At 45.7% G+C, this 13,519-nt stretch overlaps 1 protein-coding gene and 1 long non-coding RNA gene across 6 annotated transcripts; one reads left to right on the plus strand and one right to left on the minus strand.

Moving 5' to 3' along the window:
* Positions 1-2: 2 nt before the first annotated feature.
* Positions 3-1,084, minus strand: LOC139776014 (uncharacterized). 2 transcript variants are annotated; one of them, XR_011718992.1, is made up of 5 exons: positions 968-1,084; positions 721-826; positions 497-621; positions 164-244; positions 3-65 (listed from the first exon to the last, which is right to left on the minus strand). It is a non-coding gene; the product is annotated as an uncharacterized lncRNA (long non-coding RNA). The 2 variants fall into 2 exon arrangements; XR_011718991.1 differs by having other exon boundaries at positions 721-1,084.
* Positions 1,085-8,980: 7,896 nt separating this feature from the next.
* Positions 8,981-13,518, plus strand: Ykt6 (YKT6 v-SNARE). Of its 4 annotated transcripts, none has more exons than XM_071712407.1 (5): positions 8,981-9,287; positions 10,584-10,969; positions 11,596-11,791; positions 11,876-12,147; positions 12,259-13,518. In XM_071712407.1, the coding sequence occupies exons 3-5, from the start codon at positions 11,602-11,604 to the stop codon at positions 12,397-12,399; spliced, it is 603 nt and encodes a 200-aa protein (XP_071568508.1). In that variant the 5' UTR covers positions 8,981-9,287; positions 10,584-10,969; positions 11,596-11,601; the 3' UTR covers positions 12,400-13,518. The 4 variants fall into 4 exon arrangements, with proteins under 4 accessions (XP_071568508.1, XP_071568509.1, XP_071568510.1 ...); XM_071712408.1 differs by having other exon boundaries at positions 10,584-10,945; XM_071712409.1 differs by having other exon boundaries at positions 10,584-10,941.
* Position 13,519: the final 1 nt, after the last annotated feature.

A 13,519-nucleotide genomic window follows, 5' to 3' on the forward strand; every position in this document is an offset into this window, starting at 1 on the left:
ATACGACCTCACAGCTTCGCAGGATTCCCTCGCTGCTCCGATGTCACCTTCTGCGTCGTTATTTTCTGAAACATTCAAATGAACGATTCGATTAAGTAAAGACAGAAGAAATAGAAAATTTGTGACATAAATGACATAGTACGTGAAAATCAATTACACTCACCACCTTCTTTTAGGCTGCTCGGGATGTCCCTCGTGTTCCCTCGATGCGAAGCAACGTTGCTCCTTCCCGCGTGGATATTTTCTGTAACATAAAAATAATCGAATCGATTAAATAATTGTCACACGCATCGAACATCTTATTCGTTATTCAGATTAATATTATATTTTAAATTACTTCTTCGAAAAAAATCTTTACGTTAGAATCAACTTGAATCAAATTTTTCAAAATATTTCTTTTTACTAATTTAAATTCCGAAACACGGTTTAATGTAAGAACTGAATAAGCACAAAGAGGGATTCTATATCTTAAAAAAAAATAAAAAGTAACACTTACCAGAAGTGTTGGTACGCCGATGCCCGATGCCTATCCTAGGCCTCCTCCTCCTCTCAGAGTGCTCGGAATGTCAGCTACGCAGGATTCCCTCGCTGCTCCGATGTCACCTTCTGCGTCGTTATTTTCTGAAACATTCAAATGAACGATTCGATTAAGTAAAGACAGAAGAGATAGAAAATTTTTGGACATAAGTGACATAGTACGTGAAAATCAATTACACTCACCACTTTCTTTCATGCTGTTCCGGCCGCAAAATCCACCTCCACCTCCGGGTCAGATAGGAGTCTCGAGCCACATTGAGACTCGTGGCAATGCAGTGTGACTTCATCCCTTAAGCAAGAAAAATCAAGAAGCATTTCAGCTATATTGCATTAATTTTACAACGTTTTTGCAATATAGTCAAAATGTTTCTTGACTTTTCTCGCTTAATGGAAATGTAATTGCTGAAAGGAATTAAAAATTATTCCCTACCTACGTTTTAACTAGGTCCCTTTTTTTTTTTTTGTTTTACGTGGTGGAAATCTTCCATCACTGGAATCCCCACGACGTCCTGGAGGCAACCCGTCAGCAGTGGCAACCAGTCACGGTGGCTGTGCCACCGATCGGGGAGCACCACTGGTCGGGGAGTGCCTCCATTCTTCCGGGGTTTGAGTGACCAGTGACCCCCCTTTCGGGAGGAAGACTCCCCCTTCCCCGGGGCGGGGCGGGGGGAGTGCCGGATTCTGCGGAGAGCAGAACATTAAAGTTCCGCCATTTCCCCGCAGCCTACCGGCTAAAACCACCACGAGTGACCCTAGCAGAGGATTTATTTATTACACGCTCACTACTGGAGAAAAGCGTGAGGTCGCCGAAGGCAGACCGGAGGAGGATTTATTTGTTACACGCTCACTACTGGAGAAAAGCGTGAGGTCGCCGAAGGCAGACCGGAGGAGGATTTATTTGTTACACGCTCACTACTGGAGAAAAGCGTGAGGTCGCCGAAGGCAGACCGGAGGAGGATTTATTTGTTACACGCTCACTACTGGAGAAAAGCGTGAGGTCGCCGAAGGCAGACCGGAGGAGGATTTATTTGTTACACGCTCACTACTGGAGAAAAGCGTGAGGTCGCCGAAGGCAGACCGGAGGAGGATTTATTTGTTACACGCTCACTACTGGAGAAAAGCGTGAGGTCGCCGAAGGCAGACCGGAGGAGGATTTATTTGTTACACGCTCACTACTGGAGAAAAGCGTGAGGTCGCCGAAGGCAGACCGGAGGAGGATTTATTTGTTACACGCTCACTACTGGAGAAAAGCGTGAGGTCGCCGAAGGCAGACCGGAGGAGGATTTATTTGTTACACGCTCACTACTGGAGAAAAGCGTGAGGTCGCCGAAGGCAGACCGGAGGAGGATTTATTTGTTACACGCTCACTACTGGAGAAAAGCGTGAGGTCGCCGAAGGCAGACCGGAGGAGGATTTATTTGTTACACGCTCACTACTGGAGAAAAGCGTGAGGTCGCCGAAGGCAGACCGGAGGAGGATTTATTTGTTACACGCTCACTACTGGAGAAAAGCGTGAGGTCGCCGAAGGCAGACCGGAGGAGGATTTATTTGTTACACGCTCACTACTGGAGAAAAGCGTGAGGTCGCCGAAGGCAGACCGGAGGAGGATTTACTTTGTTACACGCTCACTACTGGAGAAAAGCGTGAGGTCGCCGAAGGCAGACCGGAGGAGGATTTATTTGTTACACGCTCACTACTGGAGAAAAGCGTGAGGTCGCCGAAGGCAGACCGGAGGAGGATTTATTTGTTACACGCTCACTACTGGAGAAAAGCGTGAGGTCGCCGAAGGCAGACCGGAGGAGGATTTACTTGTTACACGCTCACTACTGGAGAAAAGCGTGAGGTCGCCGAAGGCAGACCGGAGGAGGATTTACTTGTTACACGCTCACTACTGGAGAAAAGCGTGAGGTCGCCGAAGGCAGACCGGAGGAGGATTTACTTGTTACACGCTCACTACTGGAGAAAAGCGTGAGGTCGCCGAAGGCAGACCGGAGGAGGATTTACTTGTTACACGCTCACTACTGGAGAAAAGCGTGAGGTCGCCGAAGGCAGACCGGAGGAGGATTTACTTGTTACACGCTCACTACTGGAGAAAAGCGTGAGGTCGCCGAAGGCAGACCGGAGGAGGATTTACTTGTTACACGCTCACTACTGGAGAAAAGCGTGAGGTCGCCGAAGGCAGACCGGAGGAGGATTTACTTGTTACACGCTCACTACTGGAGAAAAGCGTGAGGTCGCCGAAGGCAGACCGGAGGAGGATTTACTTGTTACACGCTCACTACTGGAGAAAAGCGTGAGGTCGCCGAAGGCAGACCGGAGGAGGATTTACTTGTTACACGCTCACTACTGGAGAAAAGCGTGAGGTCGCCGAAGGCAGACCGGAGGAGGATTTACTTGTTACACGCTCACTACTGGAGAAAAGCGTGAGGTCGCCGAAGGCAGACCGGAGGAGGATTTACTGTTACACGCTCACTACTGGAGAAAAGCGTGAGGTCGCCGAAGGCAGACCGGAGGAGGATTTACTTGTTACACGCTCACTACTGGAGAAAAGCGTGAGGTCGCCGAAGGCAGACCGGAGGAGGATTTACTTGTTACACGCTCACTACTGGAGAAAAGCGTGAGGTCGCCGAAGGCAGACCGGAGGAGGATTTACTTGTTACACGCTCACTACTGGAGAAAAGCGTGAGGTCGCCGAAGGCAGACCGGAGGAGGATTTACTTGTTACACGCTCACTACTGGAGAAAAGCGTGAGGTCGCCGAAGGCAGACCGGAGGAGGATTTACTTGTTACACGCTCACTACTGGAGAAAAGCGTGAGGTCGCCGAAGGCAGACCGGAGGAGGATTTACTTGTTACACGCTCACTACTGGAGAAAAGCGTGAGGTCGCCGAAGGCAGACCGGAGGAGGATTTACTTGTTACACGCTCACTACTGGAGAAAAGCGTGAGGTCGCCGAAGGCAGACCGGAGGAGGATTTACTTGTTACACGCTCACTACTGGAGAAAAGCGTGAGGTCGCCGAAGGCAGACCGGAGGAGGATTTACTTGTTACACGCTCACTACTGGAGAAAAGCGTGAGGTCGCCGAAGGCAGACCGGAGGAGGATTTACTTGTTACACGCTCACTACTGGAGAAAAGCGTGAGGTCGCCGAAGGCAGACCGGAGGAGGATTTACTTGTTACACGCTCACTACTGGAGAAAAGCGTGAGGTCGCCGAAGGCAGACCGGAGGAGGATTTACTTGTTACACGCTCACTACTGGAGAAAAGCGTGAGGTCGCCGAAGGCAGACCGGAGGAGGATTTACTTGTTACACGCTCACTACTGGAGAAAAGCGTGAGGTCGCCGAAGGCAGACCGGAGGAGGATTTACTTGTTACACGCTCACTACTGGAGAAAAGCGTGAGGTCGCCGAAGGCAGACCGGAGGAGGATTTACTTGTTACACGCTCACTACTGGAGAAAAGCGTGAGGTCGCCGAAGGCAGACCGGAGGAGGATTTACTTGTTACACGCTCACTACTGGAGAAAAGCGTGAGGTCGCCGAAGGCAGACCGGAGGAGGATTTACTTGTTACACGCTCACTACTGGAGAAAAGCGTGAGGTCGCCGAAGGCAGACCGGAGGAGGATTTACTTGTTACACGCTCACTACTGGAGAAAAGCGTGAGGTCGCCGAAGGCAGACCGGAGGAGGATTTACTTGTTACACGCTCACTACTGGAGAAAAGCGTGAGGTCGCCGAAGGCAGACCGGAGGAGGATTTACTTGTTACACGCTCACTACTGGAGAAAAGCGTGAGGTCGCCGAAGGCAGACCGGAGGAGGATTTACTTGTTACACGCTCACTACTGGAGAAAAGCGTGAGGTCGCCGAAGGCAGACCGGAGGAGGATTTACTTGTTACACGCTCACTACTGGAGAAAAGCGTGAGGTCGCCGAAGGCAGACCGGAGGAGGATTTACTTGTTACACGCTCACTACTGGAGAAAAGCGTGAGGTCGCCGAAGGCAGACCGGAGGAGGATTTATTTGTTACACGCTCACTACTGGAGAAAAGCGTGAGGTCGCCGAAGGCAGACCGGAGGAGGAATTTATTTGTTACACGCTCACTACTGGAGAAAAGCGTGAGGTCGCCGAAGGCAGACCGGAGGAGGATTTATTTGTTACACGCTCACTACTGGAGAAAAGCGTGAGGTCGCCGAAGGCAGACCGGAGGAGGATTTATTTGTTACACGCTCACTACTGGAGAAAAGCGTGAGGTCGCCGAAGGCAGACCCTTAGGAGGTTTTCTGTCAGGGTTTTCCTTCCCTTAGGTCGGTTAGGAGAGCCTAAGCTCCTCTCTCACGGCTCCGACCAGCCGAGCGGACTTTTTATAGAGGCCGCTTACCTCGCGAGTCCTTAAAAGGACTCCCCGGTCCACGACAGACCCGTAGGGCTGCCGTAGATTGCGGTACTTGTGTGCTCGGGTACTCCGGGTGCGCAAAACCCGTAGTGGAGGGCTCCCCCGTGCCCCTAAAGGGTCCGGGAGGACTCCCCCCACCCCCTGGAGGGAAGATTTATTACACGCTTAACTTTATCAGCGTGATGTCTTTAGCAGACAAAATTTTTTACACGCTTAATTTTTTTCAAGCGTGATGTCTTTTGCAGACTCGAGCCACATTGAGACTCGTGGCAATGCAGTGTGACTTCATCCCTTAAGCAAGAAAAATCAAGAAGCATTTCAGCTATATTGCATCAATTTTACAACGTTTTTGCAATATAGTCAAAATGTTTCTTGACTCTTCTCGCTTAATGGAAATGTAATTGCTGAAAGGAATTAAAAATTATTCCCTACGTTTTAACTAAGTAGCTTTTTTTTTTTCTTTTTACGTGGTGGAAATCTTCCATCACTGGAATCCCCACGACGTCCTGGAGGCAACCCGTCAGCAGTGGCAACCAGTCACGGTGGCTGTGCCACCGATCGGGGAGCACCACTGGTCGGGGAGTGCCTCCATTCTTCCGGGGTTTGAGTGACCAGTGACCCCCCTTTCGGGAGGAAGACCCCCCCTTCCCCGGGGCGGGGCGGGGGGAGTGCCGGATTCTGCGGAGAGCAGAACATTAAAGTTCCGCCATTTCCCCGCAGCCTACCGGCTAAAACCACCACGAGTGACCCTAACACCGCGTCGAGCGAGCAAGGGGGGAAGTCGCGCCGCGTGTCACTGCCGCCGGTAGACAACGCGCGTATTTATACGGTCGAGCGAGCAAGGGGGGAAGTCGCGCCGCGTGTCACTGCCGCCGGTAGACAACGCGCCGATTTATACGGTCGAGCGAGCAAGGGGGGAAGTCGCGCCGCGTGTCACTGCCGCCGGTAGACAACGCGCCGATTTATACGGTCGAGCGAGCAGGGGGGGAGGTCGCGCCGCGTGTCACTGCCGCCGGTAGACAACGCGCCGATTTATACGGTCGAGCGAGCAGGGGGGGAGGTCGCGCCGCGTGTCACTGCCGCCTGTAGACAACGCGCCGATTTATACGGTCGAGCGAGCAGGGGGGGAGGTCGCGCCGCGTGTCACTGCCGCCGGTAGACAACGCGCCGATTTATACGGTCGAGCGAGCAGGGGGGGAGGTCGCGCCGCGTGTCACTGCCGCCGGTAGACAACGCGCCGATTTATACGGTCGAGCGAGCAGGGGGGGAGGTCGCGCCGCGTGTCACTGCCGCCGGTAGACAACGCGCCGATTTATACGGTCGAGCGAGCAGGGGGGGAGGTCGCGCCGCGTGTCACAGCGCCGGTAGATGATTATAATGTTGCGGTTGATTACGAATCGTTGCGATCGTTAATAAGCGCGCGTTAATCATATCGGAAAAAAATAAACAACTACGTTGGATCGTTAATAAAATCTTAATTAAGTGACTTAATTTTGCTTTTAATTTTACAATGATACGCGTAATTAATGTATTCGTCCAAGAATTAATACACAGCAGCAATGGAAAGTAAAACAGAATTATATTATCAAGAAATGAAAGAATTTTATGTTAATCGCGTTCTAATAAAAATCGTCGTGATTATATCTTCCCGGAAGAGGAGAACGAGCGAATATAATTTTTCTAGCTCTACCGGGAATCGAACCCGGGACCTTTGGCTCAATAGACCAGTGCGCTGTCTACTAGGCCATGCTCGTCCTCAATAAAATATACACAGAGAAAAAATAATGTTGTATCAACAGCATTAGTCTAATTGGAAATAATCTTGTTTTATTTCATTAAAACAAAAGCATAATGTATTGAATTAACAAGATTATTTCCAATTAGACTCAGGCTGTTGATACAACATTATTTTTTTCTCCGTGTATATTTGCCAAATTTAAATAATTGCCTATAAATTTCAGGCGACTGGTATACTTCGCATGTTCTGCGATACAAATAACATTAGATGCATTAATAAATAATGCATCGACATAACGTATGTGCTTATGGATGCATTCTCCCGTAAGCACAATAAATCGATAAATAATGATGATGCTCCAGGATTAATTATTTAGCCTAGTCTGATCTAGTCTATCCATTTTAGAGCAACGAATTTGTAAGAAGTCGCATTTATCTATAGTACTATTATGTGGATACAATACATAAATATATCTAATATAGGTCTCACAAATTCGTTACCCCATATTATTGTAAAAAATTCGTCACTCACCGATCCGATGCGCAACGGGCGGAGTAATTCGGCCACGTAACTACGATGATACTGTAACAAAAACGAAAGATATAAATTAAAGAGGCGCTGAAAATGATAAATGTTTCAAAAAATACACATAATTTTACGCGCATCTAAATTCGTCTTTCAATTAGATTCACTGATATAATTATCTATTTTCCGGAAAAAATATTTACAAAAATAAATTTTTATAAAATTTTAAATAATTTCTTTTTTTCTAATTAGTTTTAGCTTATCGAAATAAAACTCCGAATAAATGAGGAAAAACTATTAATTTTATGCAGATAAAAGATGATACTTACCCCAAGGTTGCTCCGCCGGGGCCCGATGTCTCTCTCAGACCTCCTCCTCCTCTCAGGACGTCAGGCTTCCTCCTCTCATCGCGCACAGGACACTCGCGAGAAACACTCGCGGATAATAAACTACAATCGCGCGCGGACTAATTTCATTAAAAGTCTTTCTCGCGCGATACTGTACGGCACTCCCGTTTAAAAAAGTCCTTTAGTCCGATTATACTTGAACGGCACTCCCGAAGCAAACGCGACGAACCGGCTGCGGTTCGTTTATTCAATTAAATCGGCGGACGAGGGTACGTTAGCTTCCCCGTCTTTGAATTTTTATCCAAGCAGAACAAGAGTTTTGCTTGGGTAAAATCCTCGTACTGGGTACTGGGCCTTCCCACCTCGCCAAGGTCGTACCCATGGGAAGGAAGTACTTTACTCTGTAGTAATATAAAAACAGGTAACATAGATTGATTAAACAAAACCACAATTAAGATTGAATATCGTATGCACATTACGCCGCGGTATCGAGCACGTAAATCTCGCGAAGGTAAGTACTATTAATGCATGCTTTGCACGATAAGGAGTCGCGATTATACGCGGCACGAAATACACGAGTCACAAAAATAAGAAATATTCACGAACGAGCGTTGTATCGTTGTATCACAGCGTGCTATTTACTTGAATCATTTACTTGAATCACGATACGATTTCACGTTGTCACTCGGCCCTCTTTCCGCTCTTCGAAAAGAATCGGGGATAATCGCACGACAATTCCGGCACAGCACACAGCACGTTCAAAGCACGACACGATTCGAGATATGCCGCGTAAATGAATGCCACGCACATTCGATGGTCCAGCGACATATGGCGGCCCGGGCCGGGACGAGCGATTATCGCCCGCGAATATCACGACGAAACTACAAATCACTCACGACACGTCACGACTCGCAATTGCCGTACGAGGTACCTTCGCCTCGACGCCCTCGACATCTCCGTCTCGAGCGAGCGACACATTAATTCATTCACGACACTTGATACACACTTGATGCAAATTATTGAGCGCCTCGTCGATTATTCCCGCGAAACGAGGAGCAGGAATGCCAATCGCACGAACGAGCGCGCGTTCCGAATCAGCACCCACGGCACGGAGCACAAACACTTGACACCTGTTCGAAATTTATCGGGAGAATGACTGATTGTGAGTAATATCCGCAGGTGAGGGTACTCCGAGCGTCGGCAAAACAAGTATCAAGGCTGTCTCGCCGATGGAAATGATCGTCCGCGCGCCGACTTTGCACGTACGTTGCTGCGAAATCGGCGGACTCATTCAACGGTCGCGGTCGCGGTATTGCGACTGCCAAGGCCGAGGCCGAGGTGCCGACTGCCGAGTGCCGCGTGCCGCGTGCCTCGCCGACGCGCGCCGGCGGGCGGCGAGAGCGGCCGAACGTGATTCGGCATTCGGCCGGATTCGAAGGCTCCCGGCTCGACTCGCCGCGCGGCGCGGCGCGCACGCAAGTAATTAATACGTTAACGCGGCGGTCGCGGCGAGACGTTGTTGCTCGTGTAATTTCTTTTTCGTGAACGAAAAGAAATCCTCACAGGTTACAGTGTGTGTGTGTGTGTTGCAAGTTGAATGTACGCCGAATATTCTGTATTCTGTTTCTTCTCGTGTCGACTGCAACGTCTGCAACGAGTGGGATGGCCGAAAGGACGCCCGTACGTCGTATCACCCTCCCGTTCCTCCCGGCTGTGATTTGACGGGTCTCCTGCAATGTGCCGTGATCGGTAAGTGAATTGTGCATGAGAGACAAATGATTCGAAGCGCGACACATCCGAATCTTTAATAGAATCGTTGTCCCGCGTGTCGCAGCGAGACGATAACCTCGGAATTCGTGTCGTGTCTCTTGCCTCCGTTTCGATTTTTACTTCGAATGAGTGAATCGCGTGGAAAGACGCTTCGGTGAATAGCTCGAATCTCTCACTAAGCACGGGAATTAATAATCTATTAAGTAATTAAAGAGAATGATCGCGCGTTTGGCGTTATGTCACTTTGCTCGTCGCGATCGCGAACGATCGTGAACGAAGGAGCGAGCTTGCTCCAAAATGCGTATGAGCGTCGAGAGTGCTAATTAACAAGCTCAAACGTGTGTATGCGAATACAATTGCGTTTTTCGTTCAAGAACAGACACGTAATTTGCTCGTTCACGTAATTCACGTAATTCGTTACGTTTACAAATGTTTCAAATTTATTTGTATGTGCTCCTAATCTAACTTTGTAGAAAATTAACATTAATATGTATCGTTTGTAAAAATTTCGTCGCGATCGTTCTTGCAGCGCGGTGATCGCGCATACCATAAATTCCATAAAAGACGATAAACCGTCGTCAAGATACTTAAAAATTATAAAACATTCCCTGTTGCTTGTTCCCCAAATATTATTCGTTTTGCTTACAAAATTGTCCATAAAGGCCTATATTGTCTCGTATTCGGATCTTTAAATTGATAGGAGATACATATATCTTGAAATAACTCAGACAACATACATGTCCAAAAGCGGGTCTTTCAGATGTCTTACGAAAAGATGGCTAAAAGACGTCTAAAAGACGTCTTATGTCCTGATTTTGGATATTGTGCTGTCTGGGAAGTGTGAAAGTGAAAGAAGAGAAAAAGTGAAAGAGGGAGAGATGAGGGCTATTAGATATTTAACATATAATATAAATATTTAAAATAAGTTAATATTTATCGATACATGTAAGATATTCTCGATTGTAATTGGTCGAGGATCAGTTTAATATTTATATCTTACATGTATCGATAAATGTTAACTTATTTTATATATTTATATTATCTGTATGTTTAATATCTAATAGTGATAGCCCTCTCTCCCTCTCACACTTTTTCTCTTTCCGACACTGCCGATAAAACATCATTCTAGTGCGCGTCCGTGCTACATCGCAAATGTTATGTAATATATATTATATATATATATATATATACAACAAAATGATGTTTTATCGGCAGTATCGGAAAATGAACGTGGCTACGTAGTACCAATTTCGATAATGGATGTACTGGCGGTAGTGTACAGGGGCTTTCTCGACGGTCCCAGGAAAAAGGCCGGGATGGCCTCTCTCAGGCTTCTCTCTGGTGGCTTGCTTATGTCTCTGCCGGTGCCATTTCTAGTAATTTACTAGATTTTACGCGGAACTAGCACGAGAACTCGTATGCGTATGTCGTTGGCACTCTGCCCGACGTGCAACATGACCAACATGGCTGTTCTCGTACCTCGCAGGCTCGAGGTGATTGTATACGTCGTGGAAAAACAAGATGATTCTCCAGTGAATCAGCACGGCGAGTGAGCCGAGTGAGCGTCCTGCTGACAGCCGAATTGCACGAGTGGCAGAACTCGCCTGGATTCGCCGCTACAACCAAAGATCCCGCAAGTTGTAACGATATAGATATACTGTGTAAAGAGCATCGACGTACGTTTGACATTGTTTTTAAACTACTCCCAAGACTTTTCACTTTGTTTTTCGTATACACGAAACAGATAGAAATCTGTCATTATTATTATACTTTAGAACTAACTGCGAAAATGCTTTCTTATTTTCACGTCGACGGTTGCTTGTAAATTTTGTGCATTTCCTCATGAGTTGAAAATTGGATGACAACTTGTTGCAAATGCTCCATTTATGAGATCTACGAGCAAGTTTTTGTTCTTGTAAGATTAAATTTTACTACTTAGTGACTTATTGCCTATAATTTAAGTAAACGATTTAAATATGATTGATAAAATGAAAAACATATGTGATATAGAGTCTTATTCCATAAAGCTTGTTATTTCTACTGACATTCTTATTTATCACTTTGGTCTCAAAATTTATTACTCAATAATTTATAATACATAGAAAATATGTACTTATTTTAATCTGGAAAAATATTTAAAAAGATACATGTATGCAATAAAAGTATTATAACAAATAATCATTTATAATAATAATAATTTATAACAAATAATAAATTTTATATATGTGTAAATTGTATATAAATATTTATTATCAAATAAATTTTAACAGTTTATTATTTTTGTTAGTTCAAGATGGTGAAGTTATACGCACTGACCGTTCTGTACAAAAGTGTTACGTCGGCGACGACGCTGAAGGCCGCTTACGACGTAGAGTCTTTCTCATTTTTTCAAAAGAACAGTATTAAGGAATTCATGTGCTTTGTCAGTAAAACCATTGTGGAAAGAACGCAGACATGTGCCAGGCAGAGCGTCAAGGAAGGCGGTAATGACTGGATTATAATTCCAAATAAATTTTTTGTACTATTGCAAGCAAGTATCTTTAAGACACTTGATTTCTATCCCGCAGAATACATGTGCCATGTATATGTGCGAGCCGACAATCTCGCCGCAGTTCTCATCTCGGATCACGAATACCCCAGGAGAGTGGCGCACACTCTAATTACGAGAGTGATGGACGAGTTTGCGGCGAAGCATCCGCAATCGACATGGCCCACGCTCAGGGAGATCACCGCCGACTTTCCACAGATCAATACGTATCTAGCCAAGTATCAGAATCCGCTCGAGGCAGACGCGCTCACGAAAATGCAGAACGATCTAGACGAGACAAAAATTATTCTGGTAAGAGTCAATCTCTCCATTTCTCCTCTTCCGTTTGTTTACTTGATCTGTTGGAATATCCATTTGTATACATGATGCAAGCATTCAGAATTTTGTGATATCTTTTACTAGCACAATACCTTAGAAGCGGTGCTGCAAAGGGGAGAGAAGCTGGACGATCTAGTTTCCAAGTCAGAGGGACTCAGCGCTCAGTCGAAGGCGTTTTACAAGACCGCACGGAAAACCAATTCCTGCTGTAGTTTAGCTCCTTAGAACGTTACCCCCCCCTTTTTTTAGCGAGCTTCGCCGCTTCAATATTTCAATAAATGTGACTATAATTATTGCGGTATAGAAATGCAAATGAATATTTATATGATTCGTGGAAGGGTTGATATGCGGGGAAAGGGAAATGGGAGGGAAGGTTTAACAAGCAAAAGAGAGATAACGGAGAAAGACGGAAGATACTGATCTACCCAAATTTTTCAGTGGAACATATATATTAATTTAATGAACTTCTAGTTAAATGGCGGGCGAAAAAAAGCGAACCACTGCCGCGGCTCCTCCCAGTTAAGCGGAACTTTTTATAGGGATGTTACACGCCCGTGGATTTATCTACTCGCGAGAAACGGTCCTAAACAATTGCGTACGAGAGTTACTTCCGAGATGAGTTTCGCGCGAGGGAAAACTACCATAGTGGAATTCCCACAGTGTCAAAGTATCGCCTTAAACACATTCCGAATGTTAACCGTGCCCTTTTTAATCGTGTGGAAAAAACGGTGCAGCGCGAGGAGGTTTATCGTAACAGCCTCACGGATCGATAGATAAAACGCGATAAGGGTAGTTGTAATTGGGCGAACGATATGTCTCTGTTCAAACAATTAGGTTGCAGTCTAATATCAGCATGAAGTAATCAAAAAGCCTTTTTAACAAACGGAACTTTTGTAACCGCTAGAAATAATTTTACGTCTTGTAACTGTGCGATTTTACTATAGTTATGTTGAGAAGTCATCTCCATATTATAATATCCAAAAGGGAAAATATTGCACAGATTCCAAGAAGGAAAGTTGTCTAACAGTTTATTTAACACAACATACGCAAACCAGTCCTTATCCTTTTTAACATGGATAACTATATTTATATGACGTGAATTGTATCAAAACGATTATCAATGTTTATTACATTATATATTTCATCCAGTTGATCAATAGACGATAAGGCTTACGATTATTTGTCATTTGAATTTTCAACGTAAGAAAAACTCTTACATAATGTGTCTTGACAGAAAAAAAAAATATATTCTATGTATAATATTTAAGTGACAATTGTAATCTTTATACTATGTATGTTGAAGAGTATAATGAGCCAGTAAATATATATTAATATATTTTCAAAT

This window comes from Temnothorax nylanderi, unplaced genomic scaffold, assembly GCF_030848795.1.
Source record: "Temnothorax nylanderi isolate EJ_2023f unplaced genomic scaffold, tnyl_v1.0 TNYL_tig0110_pilon, whole genome shotgun sequence".
Taxonomy (NCBI): Eukaryota; Metazoa; Arthropoda; class Insecta; order Hymenoptera; family Formicidae; genus Temnothorax; species Temnothorax nylanderi.

Excerpts from the sequence above, each read along its gene's own strand:
- Ykt6 (XM_071712407.1), top strand. The coding sequence starts at position 11,602 with ATGGTGAAGTTATACGCACTGACCGTTCTGTACAAAAGTGTTACGTCG. Across the intron at positions 11,792-11,875 it reads GCAGAGCGTCAAGGAAGGCG|AATACATGTGCCATGTATAT; the intron begins GTAATGACTGGA and ends TCTATCCCGCAG. Across the intron at positions 12,148-12,258 it reads ACGAGACAAAAATTATTCTG|CACAATACCTTAGAAGCGGT; the intron begins GTAAGAGTCAAT and ends ATCTTTTACTAG.